This window comes from Periplaneta americana, chromosome 7 (genome assembly GCF_040183065.1).
Source record: "Periplaneta americana isolate PAMFEO1 chromosome 7, P.americana_PAMFEO1_priV1, whole genome shotgun sequence".
Classification (NCBI taxonomy): Eukaryota; Metazoa; Arthropoda; class Insecta; order Blattodea; family Blattidae; genus Periplaneta; species Periplaneta americana.
Genome location: NC_091123.1, coordinates 12,899,870 through 12,926,913, shown reverse-complemented (window position 1 = coordinate 12,926,913; position 27,044 = coordinate 12,899,870). Strand labels below are relative to the sequence as shown.

Here is a 27,044-nt window from a genome sequence, read left to right as displayed (position 1 = left end):
GTTGATTACTGGGATCCGGATGATTGAAGTGGAATGCAAATGTTTTAATAAAAATGAAACTGAATCAACAAAGCTTTCTTGACTAGTAACCGTCCACAAAGTTCAATGATGATTCCATAGTTGGCACAACTGATACCGGTAACAAGAAAACATAATCATAAAACACTACTGCCATCTAGCGTAATGTTGAGATGGTACAATAATACATTTGAAAACAGTTGTATTTTCGTAAGCCAATTAATATTTCATTGTGTTGGAGTACTTCGTTACTTCTAATCTGTATATAGTTTCTTCTAATCGTGTAATAGTCAATTAAATCCCACTCGAGTTTTGATTTTGTCTAGATAAATCAAAACCTCTAGTGAGATTACTGTTGACAAATAAACAGAAAAAGAAACGCCTGTAGGTTAAATCGTGGGTTGAAAAACGTGATAAGAGAAGTATCCATAAGAACTTATTAAAAGAGCTACAATGTGAGGACTTGAAAATTATACAAATTTTTATAAAATATGTTTATACAAATTATTTACTTACAACATTTAATTTCCTTCACACTCCGATATCACAATTTTTGTGGTAGCAACAGTCCAGTTAACATGCAGTTAACATACAGTAGAATCCGTATAGGTCAGTTTCTATCTGATGCTTTTCCAATTCACTGAGGGCTAAAGCAAGGAGATGCACTATCACCTTTACTTTTTAACTTCGCTCTAGAATATGCCATTAGGAAAGTTCAGGATAACAGGCAGGGTTTGGAATTGAACGGGTTACATCAGCTGCTTGTCTATGCAGATGACGTGAATATATTAGGAGAAAATAGACAAACGATTAGGGAAAACACGGAAATTTTACTTGAAGCAAGTAAAGCGATCGGTTTGGAAGTAAATCCCGAAAAGACAAAGTATATGATTATGTCTCGTGACCAGAATATTGTACGAAATGGAAATATAAAAATTTGAGATTTATCCTTCGAAGAGGTGGAAAAATTCAAATATCTTGGAGCAACAGTAACAAATATAAATGACACTCGGGAGGAAATAAAACACAGAATAAATATGGGAAATGCGTGTTATTATTCGGTTGAGAAGCTCTTATCATCCAGTCTGCTGTCCAAAAATCTGAAAATCTGTTATAAAACAGTTATATTACCGGTTCTTCTGTATGGTTGTGAAACTTGGACTCTCACTCTGAGAGAGAAACATAGGTTAAAGGTGTTTGAGAATAAGGTGCTTAGGAAAATATTTGGGGCTAAACGGGATGAAGTTACAGGAGAATGGAGAAAATTACACAACACAGAACTGCACGCATTGTATTCTTCACCTAAGATAGTAATTAGGAACATTAAATCCAGACGTTTGAGATGGGCAGGGCATGTAGCACGTATGGGCGAATCCAGAAATGCATGTAGAGTGTTAGTTGGGAGACCGTAGGGAAAAAGACCTTTAGGGAGACCGAGACGTAGATGGGAGGATAATATTAAAATGGATTTGAGGGAGGTGGGATTTGATGATAGAGACTGGATTAATCTTGCACAGGATAGGGACCGATGGCGGACTTATGTGAGGGCGGCAATGAACCTTCGGGTTCCTTAAAAGCCATTTGTAAGTAAGTAAGTAAGTAAGCAACAGTCCAGTTATATTTGCGTTCCGCCATATTTGTCTCAACGTATAGAAATCTTTTATCAAAGATAACAAGATGCACTTACAATTTATGAAAGATTTTTCATCAAAGAAACTTTTATAAAAGAAAAACCATTACACTACTTTGATAGTGTAATAGCGGCCTAAGAACTCTTCTTGTAAAAGACGAACTTCACGTTGCAAGTTACGTCTTACCAACTGAAGAGTCCACTGCAAGAATGATGGATGTCATTTGGAATACATTTTGCAGGATAAGCAATTGAAAGTTTGAAATGCTTAGCGCTCAAAGCTTAACTGTGGTTTTCCGATCATTACTGGACAATGACTATCAGTGTTAATGCCATATAACTCCCTATGTACATTCTATATGTCTTAAGCTATGCATTGGCAGTCTTGGTTTATTTTCGACAAGAAAGTGACATCCATCATTCTTGCAGTGGACTCTTCAACTATCCAGCACTTTTATATGGGATGAAGTATTTGATTTATGGCGTCAAGCTGTTGATATAAATTTACAGCTCTGAGCCAAAAGATTGTACGAATATACGTACACTTTATATTAAGATGAACGCTAAGAAGATGACTTTGTAAAAAGAGGCAGAGGATCCATCGCGTCCACAGCTGTGGAGTGGTTATCATGTCTGACCGTGGTAACGAGCGAGTCGGGTTCAAATCCTGGTTGAGTCAAGCTACCTGGTTGAGGTTTTTCCGGGGTTTTTCCTCAACTCATTAAGAGCAAGGTCCCGCGCCGTGGCGTCGCGGTCTAAGGCGTCCTGCCTGGGACTCGCGTTACGGAATGCGCGCTGGTTCGAGTCCTTATGGGGGAAGAAATTTTATCATGAAATTTCGGCCAGTGTATGGGACCGGTGCCCACCCAGCATCGTGATGCACTTGGGGAGCTACGATAGGTAGCGAAATCCGGTTGCGAATACCAGCTATAACGGCTGGGGGATCATCGTGCTAACCACACGACACCTCCATTCCGGTTGGATGATCGTCCACCTCTGCTTCGGCATGTGGGCGTGAGGCCAGCAGCCGGCTGGTCGGTCCAGGCCCTTCACGGGCTGTAGCGCCACGGATTATTATTATTACATGAAGAGCAAATATTGGATAAATTTCGGCGCTGGACACTGGACTCATTTCGCTGGCATTATCACCTTCATCTTATTCAGACGTTACATAACTACAGCAGTTGATAAAGAGTAGTAAAACAACCAATTAAGAAACCCATCGAATCTGTATAATTTGTGTGAAACGTTTATGTTGTCCGTGATTGTTATTTCGCGAGCAGTGCTGGGATTCTAAGGACGTTTGTGATTTAAAATAAAAGTTTGATATCTCTCTTAATGGCTGCCTTCATACTCTCCTCATTAAAATTTAACAAGGCCTTCTCGTTAACTACTTCATAATCACTTCCTCATTCCGTAAGGTCTAGTATCCAGACAACAATGCAATTGATAGTCGAAATGTTTCACATATAAATATGGCGCAAATGTTTGGACTTGCAATGAATAATATGTCATTACAGAAAATTGGATTCATTTGGAAATTGATATACGTGGTACAGTCATTAAGTTCTGACACTGACGCCTGAAGGGTAGGCACCCACAAGAATCTGGATGTCTTAGAAGATGCCGCGTGATACGGCGTACACTTAAACAGATCGACATCCTCCCTCAATATAGTCGCCGTTGGCCGCTATGCACGTCTGCCAACGTTGGTGTAGCTGCTGGAAGCACCGCTGAAAGATGTTGGCAGGAAGATGCCGTACGGCTTCTCTTGTGGCAGTCATGACCTTTTCGGCCGCATAAAAATTACGCCCTCGTAGGATTAATTTCATGAGGGGAAAGAGAACAAAAATCGCATGGTGCGAGATCAGGTGAGTACGGAGGATGTGGCAAAACAGCAACCTGTTGCCTTGCAAGTTCCTCTTGGACAAGGATGGAGCGATGTGCAGGGGCGTTGTCGTGTAGCAACAGCCAATTCTTCCTATGCCAAAGCTCAGGACGCTTACGACGAATTGAATTGCTTAAACGGCCAAGAATCTCTTTGTAGAGGATCTTGTCTACAGTTGCACCTTGTGGGATGAATTCTATGTGAACAATTCCATTTGAATAAAAAAAACTGTTAAAGCATCACCTTGCCTTTTGACCTGTCTTGTTGCGGATTTTTCTGTCGTGGAAATAATGGCGTTTTCCAGGTGGCGGATTGTCGCTTCAGTTGCGGATCGTAAAGGAAACACCATGTTTCGTCTCCAGTTATGATCGGTTATAGCAGTTTCGCCTCATTTCTGACAGAACGTGACGTTTGCCCGTTGCTCAAACTGCAACATACTCGAGTTCCGACGCGCGCATTCAAATCACCGTCACAACAAAGACCGTAGTTCTGCTTGCAGTGCATGCACTCAACTGTCTCTTGTTGGGTCGAGAGACTATCTGACAAGGTATCATACCATGGCGCCACCTATGCGCTATAGTGCACCACAACGCCACTATGCGCTGAGTATTAGAACTTAATGACTGTACCACGTACAAAGTTAGTTACTTAACATGATGAGACAGATGTCGAATTCAAATCGCCGTGTGATTCCCTCTGCCTTTCCATTCCCAACGACTTTACTAAAGCTAAAATTTGAAATTTTCGAGAAGAATTGCGGGGTCGTGAATATGAATCATGGAAGACCCTTTCAGGACAGGGAAAAGGTGTTGAGATGTATAGCGAAGTAACAGCCGCCAACAGTTGGATTGCTAACAAGAAAGGACTTTGACTAGTGAATGGATATCTAGCCTGAAAATGACAGCAAATTTAACAGCTGTTCGTTCCGTTCCCGGCAGATCTCTCGACGGTACCCGGTGCAGACATGGCTGCCCGGAGATTGAAACTTTAGCACACGTCTTGGGATTCTGTGAACAGGGATTGCTCTTGAGGAACTCTAGACATTGGCTTATAAGATCCAAAATTGCTGCCGCATTAAGAAATAAGGGCTGGGTAGTAGAAGAAGAAACCTCCTGTCTAGCTGAAAATGAGTCAACGAGACGAGTAAATATTTTAGCGTACAATGCTGACACTAAACAGGGCATCATTGTGGACCCCACGATACGTTTTGAAGTAGAATGTCATCAGTCAGCCTAGGTCCATCTTGAGAAGAAGTCGATCTATGAGCCTACAGTCAACTATTTCAAGCTGAAATATGCCTTAATTCATGTTGAGGTATTCGGCTTGCTCATAGGTGCTCGAGGGACTATACCAGCTTTTTTCGAAGAATTTAGACGCAGTTTGCTCTGCCAACATCTCTGAGGGAAGACATTATGATAACTGTGTTAAAATCCTGTCAAATCCTAATTAATCACATGATGTCACATTAATAGCAATGATTGTATTTTTCATGCTCTTTTCCTTGCTTCCTTTTTTTTAAATTTAATATGTATGTATATTAACAACTTTTTTGAGGACATACTGAGTCCGTAAGGGCTACCGTCAATGGGGGCAGTTTTTGTAATAATAAATAGAATTAAAGTATGTTAAATAAACTATTGCTGTCTTTATACTCCCCGCATTTATTGATTACCCCATTTGATTCGACTTAATACATCTGGAGGAAACCAAAGTGTTTCACAAGCACAGCTCTTGATTAAGGTATGTTCTGTGGTCCAGGGCTATATAACAAAATAATGAAAAAAAGGCTAAGTTTGCCATATTTTAGTGTCAGCAATTTAAAAAAAATGCTGTTAAAGTACTATTTTTAAAATACTTACATGTATGTCTTTAATGTGTAATTATGTACAAACTTAGAAACGAGTTTTGTCGGATAGATACTTTATAAGTCACAGAAAGGAGGCAGTGCGCATGATCAGACATACAACGAAACAAAACTAATTTCATTACCTCAACTAGTCCTCCTCTTGTGAACCAGGTCTCTCGTCCTCTGGTCTTGAGCACTGCCTCCTTTCTGTGACTTATGAAGTATCTGTACTACAAAGCTTTTTTCTGAGACTGTACTTGCATAAGTGAAATTGTAAAAATTAAAATTATATTATTTCTCAGTTAATTTAACCTTAAGTTTGTTTCTTATATTTGTTTTCATTGTTAAATGCTTGTTAAGTGTGTTTGGATAGCTCCCTAAAATACGCTGTCAATCCTACGAATGAAACAGAAACAATAGCGTAGTCATTTGTTTTATAACAAAAGACGGTACTGAAAATTGAAACATCTAGTAAACACGAGATAAACTAGGAAACAAAGTCTCGTGTTGTCATGGTAATCGACGAAGCAGCACTAAACAAGCCAGCACGTGCCTGCCTGTCAATTGCAACATTAGGACGTGTTTAAATGCTCACAGATAAAAATAGCGAGCTAAACAATGGAGGCATAGTCACTTGTTTTTCTTGCCTTACGTAATGCGAGATTGCGTGCGCGGACCGCCATCTTGCGAAGGCCAAGGATGTTTAATCACGGACTTGGTAACCATGGTGACGGAGCCGGAGAGGTTAATTTGTGCTGCAATAAATTGCAGTGTTGTAAAAAGAAGAAAGCTACACTTCGTGTCGACGAGAGATGTATTTTTTATGAAAGAAAAATATAATTTCGAACATAATGCCAGTAATTATTGGTAATTCCGAAATAATTAAAGTAAAAAATCATCATCACCAATATCATATACAGTAATTTAAGCATATAAAACCACAATGCAATTATTCAACATTACAATTATAATTTTTGTGGTTCTTCCGTGGTATCTAGGCGAGATCATATTCAGCTGCAGCGGTTCAGAAATGTTAAAAGAGAGTTTTTCTTGGGCTTATAGTATTGGAAATTAAATCAATTAATTAAGAGGAAATAGAAGGATGGCAGTAGGTTGGTTGAGATGGGTGGAGGCTATTAAGACTGAATGGATAGATGATACTGTATGTTGGTTGAATAGATGGATGGATGGATGGATGGATGGATGGATGGATGAATGGATGGATGGATGACTCTAAATGGATGGTTGGTTTGATGGATGGATGGATGGATGGATGAATGAATGCATGGTTACTTGGAAAAGTTGAATGGTTGATTGTTTGGTTGGAACAATGATGGATGGTTTGTTGGTTGAATATATGGACGGCTGGTTGATTGACTGGTTTCTTGGATGGATGGTCGGTTGGATGAATGGATAGACAGTTGGAAGAATGGTTGATTGATTGGATGCACAAGTAGATGACTGGATGCATGGGTAGATGCTTGGTTGGTTGTTTCACTGGATGGTTTGTTGGATGGATGATCGGTTGGTAGTTTGAATGGTTGATTGAATGGGTGCATAGGTAGATGAATAGTTGCTTGAGTGGTTGAATATACGAGTGGATGGGTCATTGCTGGTTGGATGGGTAGATGATTAGTTATTTGAATAGATTGATCGTTGGTTCACTGGCTGATTTCTTGGATGGATGATCGGTTGGATGAATGGATAGGCAGTTGGTTAATTTCTTGGAAGGATGGTTGATTGATTGGATGCACAAGTAGATGAATGGATGCATGGGTAAATGATTGGTTACTTGGGTGGTTGAATATATGGGCGAATGGTTGATTGCTTGATTGAATGGTTAGTTGGTTGAATGGTTAGATGTTTGGTTATTTGAATAGATGGGTGGTTGGTTCACTGCTTGATTTCTTCGATGGATAAGCGGTTGGTTGTTTCATTGCATGGAATGGTTGCTCCATGGGTGATTGAAAATGTTCGTGGAAGATTGATTGGTTCTAACCGGTTCGTTGGATGGGTAGACTATTGGTTGCTTGAATGGATGAATGGTTGGTTCATTGATATATATTTGGCTGTTTGTTTTGAGTGGATCGAGATTCTGTTGAATGAAAAATGTTTGGTTGAATGACTTAATTTGGTAGGTTGTATGGATGGATAGAATAGAATTTTTCCCTTGAAATTATTCAAATCTGCTTTACAGGGAGCTTTACCTGAAAGATTAGATTTGCATAATATATATGTCACTGTGTACATTAACAGAAAACCACAATTCCAAGTCATACAGAGATTGTGTGCGCTCGATGTGGGTCTCTGGCGTTTCGTCAGCCCACGCGAGTTGTGTGGATATAAAGGGAAAAGTTGAGACGGTGTCGGGTGGAGTTCCCGGGTAGCTCAGTGGCAGAGCGCTGGTACGTTCAACCAGAGGTCCCGGGATCGATACCCGGCCCCGGAACAATTTTTCCCTTGAAATTATTCAAATCTGCTTTACAGGGAGCTTTACCTGAAAGATTAGATTTGCAAATTATGGTTTATTTAACGACGCTCGCAACTGCAGAAGTTATATCAGCGTCGCCGGTGTGCCAGAATTTTGTCCAGCAGGAGTTCTTTTACATGCCAGTAAATCTACTGACATGAGCCTGTCGCATTTAGGCAAACTTGAATGCCATCGACCTGGGCAGGGATCGAACCCGCAACCTCGAGCACAGAAAGCCAGCGCTGTGGAAGGATAGATAAATGAATGGGTGAGTGGGTGGTTGGTTCGTTGGTTGGTTGGGCGTTTGAATGGATGGTTAGCTGCTTGGATGGATAGATTACTCGATGCTTGATTGGACGAATGATTGGTTGAGTGGCTGCATGTATTTTTTTTTATTTTAGTACGTTATTTTACGACGCTTTATCAACAGCTTAGGTTATTTAGCGTCTGAATGAGATGAAGGTGATAATGCCGGTGAAATGAGTCAGGGGTCCAGCACCAAAAGTTACCCAGCATTTGCTCATATTGGATTGAGGGAAAACCCCGGAAAAACCTCAACCAGATAACTTGTCCCGACCGGGAATCGAACCCGGGCCACCTGGTTTCGCGACCAGATGCGCTAACCGTTACTCCATAGGTGTGGACGGATGCATGGATGGATGATTTAATTAGTTGGTTGGTTGGTTAAATGGTTGGTTAGGTGGATGGATGGATTGATGGCTACTTGGATAGTTAGTTGTTTCAATGGATAGATGTATAGATCAATGTATGGATGATTCTTTGATTGCCAACACCTCCAGATAAGTAAACCAAGGCTTTCTTGGTATAAACTAGCCTCAGAATATGAAGTGTATCATTTTCTACATCACGAATTTAGATGGCGAATTTTATTACTCCCTACGACAGGGTGAATTTCGAATGAGAAACTGGGTAGATTAAATTTTACCTGATGTCCTCTCTGTCACGAACAGCGTCCTTCCACATGCAATAATTCAACAACACCCGGTAGTTCGTGGGTTTTAATTCCCTTACGAAGGAGTTATGCTGAAGACCTCATCGCTTCTGGCCGACTTTGAACCGCGAACATTAAGCTCGACACTTTATCATAACCGAATGTTACGCCACATTGTTGGCAGTCATTTCGAGAAGGCCACCGTCTTTTGTTTCTTTGTCGCCAAGGAGGCTCTGGTATTGCTTCCATCCAAATCGCGAAGGCCGATCCATTGTCTTGTTATTGGCATCGAATAACGGACTCAGTGCCCCGGGGTCTCTGACGTAGTCTATGTGCTGGAACAACAATGATCACTTATGTGCAAAAAAAACGTCAAATCATGGAGGTTAGCTAATATTCAAGGCGTGATTTCCTTGCTGCAAAATTGATTACGTAACCTAGCAACCGTTGTTAGTTATAATAAATGTAGCTATGACTTAAGACTAAATGACTTGTCCGCATGGGACGCTTCTTAACATCATCCTCTGGCTTTTCAAACATATTTTAGTATTTTCTCGAGAAGAAACTGTTAATTATATATATATATATATATATATATATATATATATATATATACAGGGAGTTTCTGCAAGTTATCTACAGACATCGACGTGTTATTGACATGAAAGTAAAAAAGAAAAGCTTACGCAAACCATTTAGTAAAAATCGCTATTTTCCAAAAAATAAAAAGCATTATTTAAATTCCTTTAGAGTAGTCCCCGATATTTGATCGGTATATTATGTAAATAAAGAATAAAAGTAGGCCTTTACTTACAGGTTTTCGTTGCGAATACTTTAAGTTCAAATAGCGTACAAGCCCAGCCAGGTATAGCTTACTATCTTCAGTGAAGAGCACCCCCATGTTCATTCATTGGTCAAAGTATTTTGTCTAGGGGTAGGTCTTTCACTGCAAACCCAGCATTCTCAAATCTTCCCTATTTTCCACTTTTCTCTCAGTCTCAGCATACGATCCATACATGGCTTTCATTTCAAAACTTCCCAGTCTAAATAACTAATTATTTAATTTGAATTCAATTTAAACAAAAAAAAAAAAAAAAAAAAAACGCATCAATTTAGATATTCAGAGGAAAGTCTGAAACCAGGCTTAATTGCATTTTAGATTTCACCCCCACCCTCAGCCACCCTCACTTTGAAATTTCAAATGCCACCCCTATATTTTTATACTTAAATATGAAAGAGCATTCAATTGTTTATAAATCTCATTCATTTGTTTTCGCATGTTTTGTTTTTTATCGTCGCCTGGCAACCTGGATTGTTGTTATTGTTGATTAGAGCTGAAGAGAATAAAGCTACAAAAACGTATTGAGTATTTCTTGTAATGGTTGTGTTTGTGTATTAAATTATTTTAAAATGGTGAACATAAATCACCCTTATTAATTAAATTTAGGAAATTACACAAAATAAGCTGTGTTTTCATTATATAATCAACTGATAATAACAAAAATACAGGTTGCCAGGCGACGATAGAAAACAAAAGATGTGAAAACAAACGAATGAGGTGTATAAACAATTGAATGCTCTTTCATATTTGACCCGTTCAGAGCAGAAGTGGTGTAAGTCAAAATTGTGTAATGAGGTTTAAAGTAACAATTCTGTAAAATAGAGCTCAAAGTACAATTAATATGTCCTTCGTGCTATCCACTGACTACTAATAGTTTAAATAAATTGATTATTAATTGGTACTTTCTGCTGTATTTTACAGAATGTTTATTTTAACCCTCATTACTCATTTTTGACTTACATCACTTTTGCTCTCAACGGCTCATTTAAGTGTAAAAATATAGGGGTGCCATTTGAAATTTCAAAGTGGGGCGGCTGGGGAATGGGGGTGAAATCTAAAATGCAATTAAGTCTGGTTTCAGACTTCCCCCTCAGTACATAAATTGACGTGTTTTTTTGTTTAAATTGAATTCAATTTAAATAATTAGTTATTTAAACTGGGAAGTTCTGAAATGAAAGCCCTGTATATTTTATATTGTCTATCATCTGACATTTTTTTTTGCCCCCAACGTTTCTTCCATTCACCATTCCTTCCAGTGCATCTTTCAGGAACCAGTTTCCTCTTCAGTAGAACAAGTAGACAGCTTCAAATACTTGGAGTGTACTATAAGCAGTAACATTAGCTGCTACCAGGAAGTCAAAAGGAGGATAGCAATGGCAAAGGAAGGTTTTAAAAGAAAATGGAGGATCTACTGCGGACCTCTGGAAAAAGAGCTAAGGAAGAGACTAGTGAAGTGCTTTGTGTGGAGTGTGGCATTGTATGGGACAGAAACATGGAAGTTACGACGAAGTGAAGAAAAACTAGTAGAATCATTTGAAATGTTGATATGGAGAAGAATGGAACGTGTGTAATCGGCAGACTGAATAAGAAATGAAGCTGTGCTAAGAAAAGAGGGTGAAGAAAGAATGATGCTGAAATTTATCAGGAAGAGAAAAAGAAATTGGGTGGGTCACCTTTTCTATACCATACAGAAAATTCTTCTTTGGATGCGCGTTTTCCTTTGTTAATCGCACAATAGTAGACTGGAACAGCTTACCTGCGGCGATCTTTCAGGGTCGTCCTCTTAAAATCAATACATTTAAGGAAAGGTTGAGAAGATTAGACTGAAAATGTAATTGGAGGTGCAGTGTAATTATTTAAGTTGTGTCATGTAATTAATTGAGTTGGTATGTAATTAATTAAGTTGATATGTAATTATTAAGTTGATATGTAATTATTAAGTTGATATGTAAAATAATTAAGTTGATATGTAATTAATTAAGATGATGTAATTAAGTTGATATGTAAATAAATTAAGCTGGTATGTAATTAATTAAGGTGATATGTAATTATTTAAATTGGTAATAGTTGGGTGAAATAGAAGTACTTATAAGTTAGATTTACTTTTGCTTATCGTAGGCGTTATTATAGAATAGTTTTTAATTGTAGTCCTAGGTTTATTGCATCTACTATTTATAGATTTACGTTTATTTTATTTTATTTCATTTAGGTTTATTTTATTTTATTTCATGTAATTGTAATTATTGTGTATTGTTTTGTTTACTTATTATTCTTTATGAATTGATTAGTAGGCCGATCTGTCGAACCCTTAATTTGGGCGGCTTTTGTAAAAAAAAATATCACTGCCACCGTTGTATACCCAATTGTAAAGGTAAAGGTAAAGGTATCCCCGTAACATGCCATGAAGGCACTGGGGGGCATGGAGGTAGAGCCCCATGCTTTCCATGACCTCGGCACTAGAATGAGGTGGTGTGGTCGGCACCACGCTCTGACCGCCTTTTACCCCCGGGAAAGACCCGGTACTCAATTTTATAGCAGGCTGAGTGAACCTCGGGGCCGTTCTGAAAGTTTGGCAACGAGAAAAAATCCTGTCACCACCTGGGATCGAACCCCGGACCTTCCAGTCCGTAGCCAGCTGCTCTACCAAATGATACCCAATTGTAGTGTTAATAAATACATACATACATACATACATACATGAAATGAGAGAGAGAGAGAAAAAAATCTAGTTGTCATTCTGGAATATCTTTTTTTTCGAAAGAAATAAATACATATCATAGGCCGTGGTAAGTGTAGAATTGTTACTGTAGGCCATGTACGTGTTTTCGTGAACATGTAAGTAGGCGTTCACGCATTCTTAATCCCCGCATGGTTTCCACTGTCATTGCGTGTGCTTCTTCTCGGATATACAACCTTTGTCTGTTTTTTCCAGGTACTGCATCATTATAAATTCATCCTTTATTTAACTACACCTTTTTCAGCTATGACTGGCAACTTACAGACGGATGAAGCCATGTTTTATCAAAACAGAAGGGAAGGTCGCGTCACAGCTAATGATAGCTGTCACAAATTATAGGCCTTCCATCAAACATTTCGAAAACGCTGAGAACATTTTCCTTCAGTACACGATTCAAATATTCATACTTTGCATCTTGTGATTCCTAGGAATTGAACCAGTCTGCAATCGACATGAGGACCGAGTGCAGAGGTCATCTCCACAGGGGTACAGAACGAGGCACGCCCTGCTGCAGTGCCGGCGTCATCGCCAGGTTTAGAACGTCAACCTACGTAGACATAAGTGAAGTCCTGCCTATTAATAGCATTTATCATTATTTCAAAAAGTAACGGAGGATTCATCAAATCCATATTTACGTGAAAGGTTTATACTGTTCCTGGTTGTTATTGTGAGCATTGAGATTGTAAGGATGTTTGGTATTTGTAATAAAGCTTTGATATTATTTCTTTTCATCTCTGACTTCATTTTCACCCTCATTTAAATTTAAGAAAGCGGAGTCTTTTCGTTAACTACTTCATAATCGCTTCTTCATTCAATGAGGCTTAGTCTAGAGACAATGCTGCAATTGATAGTCGAAACAATTCACATATCAATATGACGCCAATGAATTGTGTGAAATAAATAAATAAATAGATCAATAGATAAATGGATGGATAGAAGGATGGATGGATGGATGGTTGGCTGGATGGATGGATGGCAGGATGGATGGATGGATGGATAGCTGGATGGATGGATAGATGGCTGGATGGATGGATGGCTGGATGGATGGATGGCTGGCTGGATGGCTGGCTGGATGGATGGCTGGATGAATGGCTGGCTGGATGGATGGCTGGATGGATGGCTGGATGGATGGATGGCTGGATGGATGGATGGATGGATGGCTTGATGGATGGATGGTTGGCTGGATGGCTGGCTGGCTGGCTGGATGGATGGATAGCTGGATGGATGGATGGATGGCTGGATGGATGGATGGATGGATGGATGGATGGCTGACTGGATGGCTGGATGGATGGATGGTTGGCTGGCTGGATGGCTGGATGGATGGATGGATGGCTGGATGGATGGATGGATGGATGGCTGGCTGGATGGCTGGATAGGTGGCTGGATGGATGGATGGCTGGCTGGATGGATGGATGGCTGGATGGATGGCTGGCTGGCTGGATGACTGGCTGGCTGGCTGGCTGGCTGGATGGATGGCTGGCTGGCTGGATGGATGGATGGATGGCTGGCTGGATGGCTGGATGGATGGATGGATGGATGGATGGATGGATGGATGGATGGCTGGCTGGATGGATGGATAGTTGGTTGGCTGGATGGCTGGATGGCTGGCTGGCTGGATGGATTGATGGATGGCTGGATGGATGGCTGGCTGGATGGCTGGCTGGCTGGATGGATGGATGGATGGATGGCTGGCTGGCTGGCTGGATGGATGGATGGATGGATGGATGGATGGCTGGATGTATGGATGGATACATGGATGGATGGATGGCTGGACATTACAATGAAGTGAAGAGAAACGACTAGAGGCATTTTAAATGTACTGTAGATATAAAGAAGAACGCAGCGTGTGAAATGGACAGCCAGAACAAGAAATGTAGCTGTGTTGAAAAGAGTGTGTGAAGGAAAATAATGCTGAAAATGATCAAGAAAAGAAAAAGGAATGACTGGGTCACTAGCTGAGAAGAAAGTACCTACTGAAGGATGCACTGGAAGGTATAGTGAACAGGAGAAACGATAGACGTAGAAGAAGATGTCAGATGATAGACAACGTTGAAATAAATATGAATCGTTTGTGGAGACTAAGAAGAAGGCGGAAAACAGGAAAGATTGGAGAATGCTGGGTTTGCAGTGAAATACCTGTTATGGGGTAGAAAACTATTTAGGGCTATTATTATTATTATTATTATTATTATTATTATTATTATTATTACGCAAGTACTTGCAGGCTACCGCCTCTTGCCCTGTAGTCGTTACATAACGCAGAGAATTGAAGCCAGGATGAGCCCACGGGTCACGTTGTTCTTCTTCCATGCCCTTCACGCTCGGGTGGTCCGCCTTTGTGAACCGAGGCCACTGCGACATGCACGTTTTGCCCTCAAATTCATTATACAAGATGAAGTAGTATTTATTTCACACCATAGCTTCATTTGGAAATAAAAAAAAAATAAACTCCATTCCATACACAACAGGTTGAGGTTTGACATCGATTCGCAAAAGCGGTGCACCCAATCGTATACTGTATGTATATTCATCTGTTTATTTTCATATGATAAAATGTAATACTACAACATAGAACACTGCTAGGTAACTTTCGGTGCTGGACCCCGGACTCATTTCACCGGCATTGTCACCTTCATCTCATTCAGACGCTAAATAATCTAAGATGTTGATAAAGCGTCGTAAAATAACCTACTAAAAAAAGAACATATTTTATTTAATTCTGCAGATGTCAGCTTTTAGTTTTCGTATTACAGTCTGATAGGCATTCCAAAGTGCTCAAGTGAAGGAGAAGTTGCCTACTCCCCCCTGTCATTTATCTATACTAATAATAAATCTGTAGCCGAAATTTTTCTGGTAATTTTCGATTTTCCAAACATAATTGGTCCTAACATATATAATTAACCACCCTGAAACCGAAAATCGCTTTTTTGAAACTTTTGTTTGTATGTCTGTCTGTCTGTATGTTTGTTACCTTTTCACGCGATAATGACTGAACGGATTTCGATGAAAATTGGAATATAAATTAAGTTCGTTGTAACTTAGATTTTAGGCTATATGGCATTCAAAATACATTATTTAAAAGGGGAGTTATAAGGGGGCCTGAATTAAATATATCGAAATATCTCGCTTATTATTGATTTTTATGAAAAATATTACATAACAAATATTTCTTTAAAAATCATTTCCGATAAGTTTTATTCTTTGAAAAATTTTAATAGGACTGATATTTAATGAGATAAATGAGTTTTAAAATTAAAATAACTGCCATCTAAGGCCGTATAATGAATTAAAAAACAAATGACTTCGTCTATAAGGGGCTTTGAACAGCAACAATTGAAAGCTATGAAAGATAGCCTACAGATAACGTTTCTGCGTTTCTATGAAGTAATATCGGAAGCTAAATTAACCGATTTGTATAATTAATTATTAATTCACCATTGGAAAGTGTAGTTTCTCTACATGGACATAATGCTATAATGTTATCACAGTAACTTCTGAGTGAATCGAGGACAGGTAAGATTAAAATAGATCCTTATGCACCGAAAACTTGATAGGCTATTCTGTACATTCGTTTCCTATATTTCCTAAACTAATTTTTATGACCAAATGAGTGGTCTCTGGATCAAAATGATCGCATTTTAATTTTTTAATTAAATTTAAATTAAGTAACATAATAAACGATTTATCCTTCTATCAAACACGAATGTTCCCTGGATCAAATGTCCTATTTTAATTATATAATTACTTTATATTTATTTCTAATGGGTGCAGCGGAGCGCACGGGTACGGCTAGTTTAAAATAATGTAACAGATACTGTCCCAGAAGTAATATCGGTTTTTGTGCAAAATAATAAAATAAATGGCTGAAATAGACCACCTCTGTGGTGTAGAAGTCAGCTTGCTGGTCTCTTACGCAGAGGGCCCGGGTTCGATTTCCGGTCGGGTTGAATTTCCTGGTTGAGGTTTTTCAGGGTTTTTCCTCAACCGTAAGGCAAATGCCAGGAAATTCGGGCCACACCATCCCTGAATATCACCGGCCTCATTCATCACCGAAATCATATTCATAACAAATCAGTAATACATATAAAGTCGCCATCTAGTTCACAACAATAGAACCAGTCTCAACAATAGTACACAGGTCTTCGGATTTCACCCAAAAGATTAACTCGCGATATGACCAGAGATGTTAAAGCGAGTATAAATAACAGCGAGAAAAAAAATAATTGAAATAATGAATGAATAAATAAAAAATACATTATATTATATTTTATTTTTATTTTCGGAAAAAAAATAATGTTCAGTATTTTCGTTCATAGGCGAAACATTTTGGTTTATGGAGTTACGAGGTTTTGGAGTAACAGCGAGATAACAACAATAACCAAGTATTACATTTTATAATGCACGTTCTGAAGTAACAGACGATGGAGGGATCCTGACGTCCGTCTAGTACACCTGATGTAACTATCAGGACAAATGTGGCTCGGTTTCACGTTCGATATGGAAATGTGACGACAGAAGAGCCTTGGCAGATCGCGTGCCACGAGGTTGAGAGATGGGATCGCAGCTGTCTTTAGCGATGTGCGAAGGCTACGAGGGCTGTCGAAACGGTAGTGACGCTACTCTTAAAAAAGTATGTACTGTATTTTTTGGAGGAAATTTGTCATCGCGTTTAGAGAAAAAGTAAAGAATAGAAATATTTAACATTCTGCATGAAATTCAGACAAAAACTCAGGTTTTGCAAGGATGCAAAAAATTGTATAAACAAGACATCACATCTGCCAAAAAAAATGAAAAAGAAATAAAATAAAATGAAATAAAACAAAATAAAGCAAAACAAAATTAAATGAAATAAAATGAAAGGAAATAAAATGAAAAAAATAAAACAAAGTAAAACAAAATAAAATAAAGTAAAATAAAATAAAAAATAAAATGAAATAAAATGAAATTAAGTAAAACAAAATAAAATAAAGTGAAATAAAATAAAATGAAATAGAAATAAAATGAAGTAAAATAAATAAAATAGAACACAATAAAATAAATAAAATGAAATGATGTAACTTAAAATAGGATAAAATAAAATAAAATAAAATTAAGTAAATGAAATAAAATAGAATAAAATGAAATAAAATGAAGTAAAATGGAATAAAATAAAGTAAAATAAAATAAAATGAAGTAAAATAAAATAAAACAAAACAAAATAAAATAAAAATAATGTAAATTGAAATAAAATGAAGTGAAATAAAATAAAATAAAATAAAGTAACATAAAATAAAATATAGCAAAACAAAATCGAATAAAGTGAAATAAAATGAAATGAAATAAAATAAAATGAAGTAAAATAAAATAGAATAAAATAAAATAAATAAAATGAAATGAAGTAACTTAAAATAGAATAAAATAAAATAAACTTAAGTAAATGAAATAAAATAGAATAAAATGAAATAAAATAAAATTAAATGAAATAAAATAAAAATAATATATAATGAAATGAAATAAAATAAAGTAAAGTAAAATAAAATGAAATAAAATAAAATGAAATAAAATAGACTAAAATAAAATGAATTAAAATAAAGTAAAACAAAATAAAACGGAGTAAAATGAAGTAATAAAAAATAAAATAAAATATGGATAGATTTGAGCACGGAAAGGAAAGGACAGATTAAACGTGATAACGAGTTCGTCTGCTGATCCGGAGCTCCGTTCGTGCGTGGGTTCGATTCCTTCCTGAGCTGATTATCTGATTTAGAAGGCGGTCGGGGCTTAGTGCAGAGGTCATGATATTTTTGGGCTCTATCTTCATGCCCTCCATATGTCTTCATAGCGTCTAAAAAAGAAACCTTTTTTAAAAGTTTCGAGAGTTCATATTCACACTTCGTAGATCCTCCGAAGAACTGTTTAATACGGACGACATGCTCCAAGGCGAAAACCTATTATTTTACGTATCAGGTACTTTAACATGAAGAAAAAGACATTCATCATCATTACAATACTTACTACATACCCCGTAACCAGGAAAAACACAGTATAACAAACACTACCGTCAGCTGCAATCAAGATCTACATTAACAATACGGAAATAACAAAGCATTGCAGCAAGAAAATGAGCGAAACGAATGAATTCCGTTATTACTATTCCCGCGTGAATTAAGAGAGATCAGAACCCATGGCCTCCTGATGTGTCACCAATTACATCGCCTGTTGATGTGCCTTCAATCTGGCCGCAGCTATCCTTGCGCAAAACTCGAATAATCGTATACATCTCCCAGGCCCAACGTTTGGCAACGCCGCCGATTGCCACAGCGTAAAACAATACACATCAAAGAACAATGGGGTTGCCGCAATGTTGAGCGGCTTGCAGCAAGAGCCAGGCCTGGTCACTGACACAGCCGCCAGGGGAGCTCGCTTCGTATGTAGTATCAGTTGCAAATGAGGCGCTCTTGTTATGTATAGCTTTAATTCAAACTATGTGCAGTTGCTAGGTTACGATATCGTGGGAAAACTAGAAATTATATACTGGTAGCTGATAAATTCTCTCTAAACCCCATCATTAATTATAATAATTGAACCCGAGAGTCAGTTTTGTTATGCAACAATCTATGTTAATTATATTCCTTTGTGATTGCTAGGATAGGAAGTCGTAATAGCAAAGAAAGTGACTTACGGATATCGCTGTTTAGTCTATATAGTTGCCAGGATACGAAATCGTGATAATACTAACAACTGACATAAGAAAGTCGCTGTAAAGTTCATTTTATGTGCATTATTAATTACTAGTGACCCTTACAGTTAGTCTTGTTTACACAATCTATATTAACTAATTATATGGTTGCTAGGATACGAAATAGTGATAATACTGAAAATGACACACGAAAATCGCTGTTAAGTTCATTTGATGTGCATTATTATTAATTACTATTGACCCTTAGAGTCAGTCTTGTTATGTGGCGTTAACACAATCTGTATTAACTGTAATTATATGGTTGCTAGGATACGAAATAGTGATAATACTAAAAGTGACATAAGAAAATCGCTATTAAAAGGTTAGGTACAGCTTATAGCAGTAAAATTTTTGAAATACTCAAAATTTTTTTACTGCAGTATTGTATCTTGTACAATAATGAAAATTTGTTTGTGTAAAACACTGTCCTTCTGCTATATGAAAAAAATGGTTTATATGTATATTTTTTTCAAAATTCAAAATGGTGGCAGTTCACTGTGCAGTGATGAAGCTTTTCCCTCGTAACTCAAGAACCATCCAACATTCTGTGATGAAAGTTTTTTGTTATTTATGCATGTAACAGCTACAATATGACGCAAAATCACTTCTCTACCTTTGATACGTTGTGTGATAAAAAATAAATTCAGTTAAAGTATGGTCAAATATCAGTATTTTCTTCTAACACAAAATAAAAAAATAATGATTTATTAAGGAATGTAGTTGAAAAAGCATGATATTGTAAACATGAGTTTCAGCAATAAACTAAAAGAGAGACAACATGAAAAAGTTAACAAGTTTATGAGTTATGAGGGAAACGCTTCATCACTGCACAGTAAACTGCCACAATTTTTAATTTTGAACAAAAGAATATATAAATAATTTTTTTGAAATCATAAAAATATATATTTTTTTCATATAGCAGAAGGACAGTGTTTCACACTTACCAATTTTCATTATTGTACAAGATACAGTAATGGAGGAAAAAAGTGTTGAATATTTCCAAAAATTTTACTGCTGTAAGCTGTACCTAACCCCTTAGTTTTAAGTGTATTACTGATTTTTTATTGAACCTTAAAATCAGTCAGTCTTACAAGCAAAAACACTTTGATATAAAATTCAAGACAAATGCGTCGTGAATTTGTTGCCTCTCCTACAAACAGCGACTCTTTTAGACTACAGAAACAGGAAGATTTTCGGACAGAAAGATGAAAAATCAGTAGGAGAAAAAAGCAAAGTATTTTCATAATTCCCACTCACAGGTGCCTTCCATATGATAAACCTCACAAAACGTAACGGACTAATTTCTGGACATTCTGCGTGCCAGCCAGAGTTGAGTCTAGATCTTTCCTCCGAAAGTGACAGATTCGGTAGACATGCAGAGTTTATTTTCGCGAAAGTGGATATCGTCCCACGCTTAGATACGCAGTGAAGCACACAAATCGGATTGGCGGACTGTGGCAATTGATTCGACGTAACTCACTGGATCAGGAGAATGCAGGCAAAGTTAATGCGCGGGAACACATCGTCATTAAACGGAGTAAGAAGCCACCGCTTCACTGGCAGTCACGGCCTGAATATGGCAGACACGGGGTTTCACTCTGACGTGTATGTAGCTAGGTTGACTCTCAAGATTCAGTTGCACTTAATACTGTATATAAAATTACCATAAAAGCGATTTTCTTATGTCAGTTTTAGTATTATCACGGTTTCGTATCCTGGCAACCACACAGAGATAGCATAGACTGAGTTAACGCCACATAACAAGAATGACTCTAAGATTCAGTTGTAATTTTATTTCTTTTCTTAGTTTCTATCCGTCAGAATTACTTCAAACTTTCAGGGAAGGTTCATTATGGCTTAGTGAATGACTTAACACAGAAATTTTATGAAGTGAAATTTACAAAGGAGTTAACTCTAAAAATGTAATAAAAGTCATATTCAAATTTGCATTAGGCCTATATAAAAATTCTCAACTTGGAGATTAAATTACATTAAAAAAATCCCTCTTACATTAAAGTGCCACGAATAAGTAGTAAGAATTCCATTATTGTACTTTCAATAATTTATGAGAAAAGATACATTAAATAACATATATATATATATACATAAATATATATATATATATATATATATATATATATATATAAATATATATATATATATATATATATGTTAAGATGTGCGTCCGGTAAGTAAGGTGCCACAACTGTCATTGGTGCTATCAGTAGTAACAGTAGCAATAGCTGAGGCAGTAGTAGTAGTAGTAGCAGCAGCAATAGTAGTAGTAGTAGTAATAGCAGTAGCAGTAGCAGCAGTAGTAGTAGCAGTAGTAGTAATAGTAGCAGTAGTAGTAGTAGCAGCAGTAGTAATAGCAGTAGTAGTAATAGTAACAGTAGTAGTAGTAGCAGCAGCAATAGTAGTAGTAGTAGTAATAGCAGTAGCAGTAGCGGTAGTAGTAGTAGCAGTAGTAATAGCAGTAGTAGTAATAGTAACAGTAGTAGTAGTAGCAGCAGCAATCACAGTAGTAGTAGCAGTAGTAGTAGCAGTAGTAGTAGTAGTAGTAGCAGCAGTAGTAGTAATAGTAGTAGCAGTAGTAGTAATAGTAGTAGCAGTAGTAGTAGTAGCAGTAGTAGTAATAGAAGTAGCAGTAGTAGTAGTAGCAGTAGTATTAATAGTAGTAGCAGTAGTAGTAATAGTAGTAGCAGTAGTAGTAATAGTAGTAGCAGTAGTAGTAGTAGCAGTAGTAGTAGCAGTAGTAGTAATAGTAGTAGCAGTAATAGTAGCAGTAGTAGTAATAGTAGTAGCAGTAGTAGTAATAGCAGTAGTAGCAATAGTAATAGTAGTAGCAGTAGTAGTGTAATAGTAGTAGTAGTAGTAGCAGTAGTAGTAATAGTAGTAGCAGTAGTAGTAATAGTAGTAGCAGTAGTAGTAGTGTAATAGTAGTAGTAGCAGTAGTAGTAGTAGTAGTAGCAGTAGTAGCAGTAGTTGTAGCAGCAGTAGTAGCAGTAGCAGTAGCAGTAGCAGTAGCAGTAGCAGTAGTAGTAGCAGTAATAGTAGCAGTAGTAGTAATAGTAGTAGCAGTAGTAGTAATAGCAGTAGTAGCAATAGTAATAGTAGTAGCAGTAGTAGTAGTGTAATAGTAGTAGTAGTAGCAGTAGTAGTAGTAGCAGTAGTAGTAGCAGCAGTAGTAGCAGTAGCAGCAGCAGTAGCAGTAGCAGTAGCAGTAGCAGTAGTAGTAGTTCAAGAATTTATTGACTCTATAACGCATGAACACAAACCAGATCCAGATGGTTTGGAGTTACAAAAATTGTTAACGGTATCCACGGAAACAGACCGTCACAAAGGCAAGGAGGGATATTATTTTCCTCTTTTGCCCGCCTCGTATCGCAAGCCACAGTTTGCGAACAAGCGTCCTTCTGACACTCGACATCTGATTGCAAATACAGGAAACGAGAGGTTCCCACACGTAATGAGGGTGGTGTGGCGCGCAGGGGCAACACAATTACAAGAATGCGATAATATCAGACAATGTAACAGCGACTCACGTGTTCGAGTCCCGCCAGGGTCGTGGGACCTGGCGTGCAGGAAGCGAGTTGGCTTGTTGTCATAATATTTGCCGCATTGCTCGGTGGCGCTTTGCACAGTATCTCTATTGTTGAAAGTTTGCCATATCTGCAGTACAGTGAAACATGCCCATAACGACAACCCTGTCTTCTGAGTAATTTTGTAGTTGATTATTTAACGACACTGTATTAATTGCTAGGCTATTTAACGTCGAATGGATTGGTGATAGCGAGATGGTATTTGGCGAAATGAGTCAGAGGATTCGCCTTAGATTCGGACTCGGGTTCGATCCTCGCTTGGACTGATTACCTGGTTGGTTTTTTTCCGAGGTTTTCTCCAACTGTAATGTGAATGCAAGGTAATCTATGGCGAATCCTTGGCTCATCTCGCTATCACAAATCTCATCGACGCTAAATAACCTAGATGTAGGTACAGCGTCGTTAAATAACCAGTTAAAATAAATAAAAATTCACCTTAGATTATAGTCCAGTCTTTTTACTTTACACCCTATGGGTGAAACCTAACCATTTTCTTCATAGTATTCTTTACAAGGTTCACGAGGCAACAGATGAAATGTAAAGAGTGGCCCTAACGACAATCCTGTCTTCTGAGTAATTTTGTAGTTGATTATTTAACGACACTGTATTAACTGCTAGGCTATTTAACGTCGAATGGATTGGTGATAGCGAGATGATATTTGGCGAAATGAGGCAGAGGATTCGCCTTAGATTCGGGCGCGGGTTCGATCCCCGCTTGGACTGATTACCTGGTTGGTTTTTTTCCGAGGTTTTCTCCAACTGTAATGTGAATGCAAGGTAATCTATGGCGAATCCTCGGCTCATCTCTCTATCACAAATCTCATCGACGCTAAATAACCTAGATGTAGGTACAGCGTCGTTAAATACCCAGTTAAAATAAATAAAAATTCACCTTAGATTATAGTCCAGTCTTTTTACTTTACACCCTATGGGTGAAACCTAACCATTTTCTTCATAGTATTCTTTACAAGGTTCACGAGGCAACAGATTAAATGTAAAGAGTGGCCCTAACGACAATCCTGTCTTCTGAGTAATTTTTAGTTGGTTATTTAACGACACTGTATTAACTGCTAGGCTATTTAGCGTCGATGGGATTGGTGATAGCGAGATGGTATTTGGTGAAATGAGGCCGAAGATTCGCCTTAGATTATAGTATAGTCTTATTACTTTACACCCTAGGGGTGAAACGTAACCATTTTCTGCATATTATTCTTTACCAGGTTCACGAAGCAACAGAGAAAATGTAAAGGGTGAATCGTAAGGTATTACGATCATATATGTAACAGATAACTCCTCGCTACGTTAAAATCGGCAGCACTTTGAAGAGAACGACCGCCAGGATCGCCACCCGTGCGCCGTAAACGAACACGAGATGGCAGCACAGTCGCTAATGCAATTCAATTGGGAATTATGACGTGACTCCTTATGTATCAACTAGATGGCAGCGTAGAAAACCTGACAAAAGTTATTAACCTCAAAGCCTATAAGCCCGACATATCTGTTACATATACAATCTAGGGTAATATCATTAATTTGAGGAGGTTATTCTTTGAGATATTTCAAACAAAAAAGTTAAATACAATTCTTCTCGTTTTTGCTTCCTTTCCGAGATGAAAAATTGTTGTATATGAAACATTTTATAGCGTGTTTTGGGAAAGCCATTGATTTAATTTCCAATACGCTTAGTAAAATTTTAAGAGAGCAGTGTATTATGATAATAAATTATTGAAGGAGTTTTAGTTTTGTCCTTTAAATGTGCAGAAATTTGATCCGAACAAATGTAACTTTGTAAAATTCCTTTGTAGGGCAAAAAAGTCACATTTATTAGACCTTCTGTCATTGGACATAATTTCCTTACACCTACTCATTTTAGATCAGATGATGAAGGTAGTTATGGTGATATGATGGTAGTGGTGGTGGTGATGGTAACGATGATAGAAGAAGGCAGAAAAAAACAAATCCAGGTGAGAAGTCGCTTTGATATGTGGAGTTGGAACTGCAGACAGGGGGTCTGCGCTGGAATGCAGGCCGAGATAAGAGCGCGGTTCACGCTCCTTTACGGGACGGAGTGAGCCGGTCGTGCATTCCAACGAGTCGAGCAGACAGCTGGGAGAAGACTCTATTACACACGACCACATAGCTTCCTGGATTCAGATATGAAACAAGCTTACGCTACAAACTACGATGGGAAGTCTTCTAGGATGTAATGACACATGAGACATGAGAAAGTTGGGCCAAATGAAGGTATAAGAGAAAAAATGAGGCGAAGAGAAGAGAAGAGAAGAGAAGAGAAGAGAAGAGAAGAGAAGAGAAGAGAAGAGAAGAGAAGAGAAGAGAAGAGAAGAGAAAATTAAGAGGAGGAGAAGTAGGGAGAAGAGAATACAAGACAAAAGAGATGAAAAGAAGAGACAAGAAGGGAAGGATGGAGAGGACAAGAGAAGGCAGGAGAAAAGTAAAATAAAGAGAATAGAAATAAGCAGAAGAGAAGGCAGGAGGAAAGTAAGAGAAGAGAAGAGAAGAGAAGAGAAGAGAAGAGAAGAGAAGAGAAGAGAAGAGAAGGCAGGAGAAAATTAAGAGGAAGAGAAGTAGGGAGAGGAGAATACAAGACAGAAGAGATGAAAAGAAGAGACGAGAAGAGAAGGATGGAGAGGACAAGAGAAGGCAGGAGAAAAGTAAAAGAAAGAAAATAGAAGTAAGGAGAAGAGAAGGCAGGAGGAAAGTAAGAGGAAGAGAAGTAGAAGAAGAGGAGAAGAGAAGGAAAGAAAAAGAGAAGAGAAGAGAAGAGAAGAGAAGAGAAGAGAAGAGAAGAGAAGAGAAGAGAAGAGAAGAGAAGAGAAGAGAAGAGAAGAGAAGAGAAGAGAAGAGAAGAGAAGAGAAGAGAAGTAAGGAGAAGAGAATACAAGACAGAAGAGATGAAAAGAAGAGACAAGAAGAGAAGGATGGAGAGGACAGGAGAAGGCAGGAGAAAAGTAAAAGAAAGAAAATAGAAGTAAGGAGAAGAGAAGGCAGGAGGAAAGTAAGAGGAAGAGAAGTAGAAGAAGAGGAGAAGAGAAGGAAAGAAAAAGAGAAGAGAAGAGAAGAGAAGAGAAGAGAAGAGAAGAGAAGAGAAGAGAAGAGAAGAGAAGAGAAGAGAAGAGAAGAGAAGAGAAGAGAAGAGAAGAGAAGGCTGGATAGGACAGAAGAAGGCCAGATAAAAGTGAAAGGAAGAGAAGAAAATAAGAGAAGAGAAGGCAAGAGGAAAGTAAGAAGAAGAGAAGAGAAGAGAAGAGAAGAGAAGAGAAGAGAAGAGAAGAGAAGAGAAGGCTGGATAGGACAAAAGAAGGCCAGATAAAAGTGAAAGGAAGAGAAGAAAATAAGAGAAGAGAAGGCAAGAGGAAAGTAAGAAGAAGAGAAGAGAAGAGAAGAGAAGAGAAGAGAAGAGAAGAGAAGAGAAGAGAAGAGAAGAGAAGAGAAGAGAAGAGAAGAGAAGAGAAGAGAAGAGAAGAGAAGAGAAGAGAAAATTAAGAGGAGGAGAAGTAGGGAGAAGAGAATACAAGACAAAAGAGATGAAAAGAAGAGACAAGAAGGGAAGGATGGAGAGGACAAGAGAAGGCAGGAGAAAAGTAAAATAAAGAGAATAGAAATAAGCAGAAGAGAAGGCAGGAGGAAAGTAAGAGGAAGAGAAGTAGAAGAAGAGAAGAGAAGAGAAGAGAAGAGAAGAGAAGAGAAGAGAAGAGAAGAGAAGAGAAGAGAAGAGAAGAGAAGAGAAGAGAAGAGAAGAGAAGAGGTCTTCCAGTCCGCAACTCAATTAAGTCATCCATCGGAGCGATTGTACCAGCAAGTTAAATTAGCCATGAAGTCCCGCTCAATGCCCGCCCACTTTTCTTTCAAACGGTTTACCTGGGACCTAGAGCGATTCGTCTGGCCACTCAACAAACATTCCCGGTTAGTTCCCCGGCAGAGACCGAAATCCGTGGTTTTCTTTTCAGCTTCCCACATTAATCTGACATCACGGAATGAAATAGGCTATATTCCACCTCAAAATCTGCGAAAAAGAGATATTGGCTGCTCTGGAGTCGAAGTCACGACATTCATCTTACACTCCTGTTTTCATGGTACCAAGAGTGACGTCAGAATAAACCTTTAATATCAAAACTTTTTTTTGTACTAATGGCGGGTACTTGACTTACGTCATTCACCCATATGAAGCCAGTTATGTACACCAAATTACCGACAGAGTCGTTGCCCAGGGTGCACCATAGGAGGCTGGTCTACGCTACAGCCACGATGAGATGATAATAGGTTTTGCTGAGATGCCACAGGGAAACCGGAGTTCCCAGAGAAAAGCCCAACGTAAGTTATG

At 38.1% G+C, this 27,044-nt stretch overlaps 2 protein-coding genes across 2 annotated transcripts in view; one reads left to right on the top strand and one right to left on the bottom strand.

Annotated features, from left to right (window-relative positions):
• LOC138702923 (uncharacterized) overlaps nt 1-27,044 on the bottom strand; it is a 151,278-nt gene that overhangs the window by 95,469 nt on the left and 28,765 nt on the right. The window lies entirely within an intron of this gene.
• On the top strand, nt 18,723-26,193 carry LOC138702642 (uncharacterized). Its single transcript, XM_069829968.1, has 2 exons — nt 18,723-18,788; nt 25,209-26,193. The coding sequence occupies exons 1-2, from the start codon at nt 18,723-18,725 to the stop codon at nt 26,031-26,033; spliced, it is 891 nt and encodes a 296-aa protein (XP_069686069.1). The 3' UTR covers nt 26,034-26,193.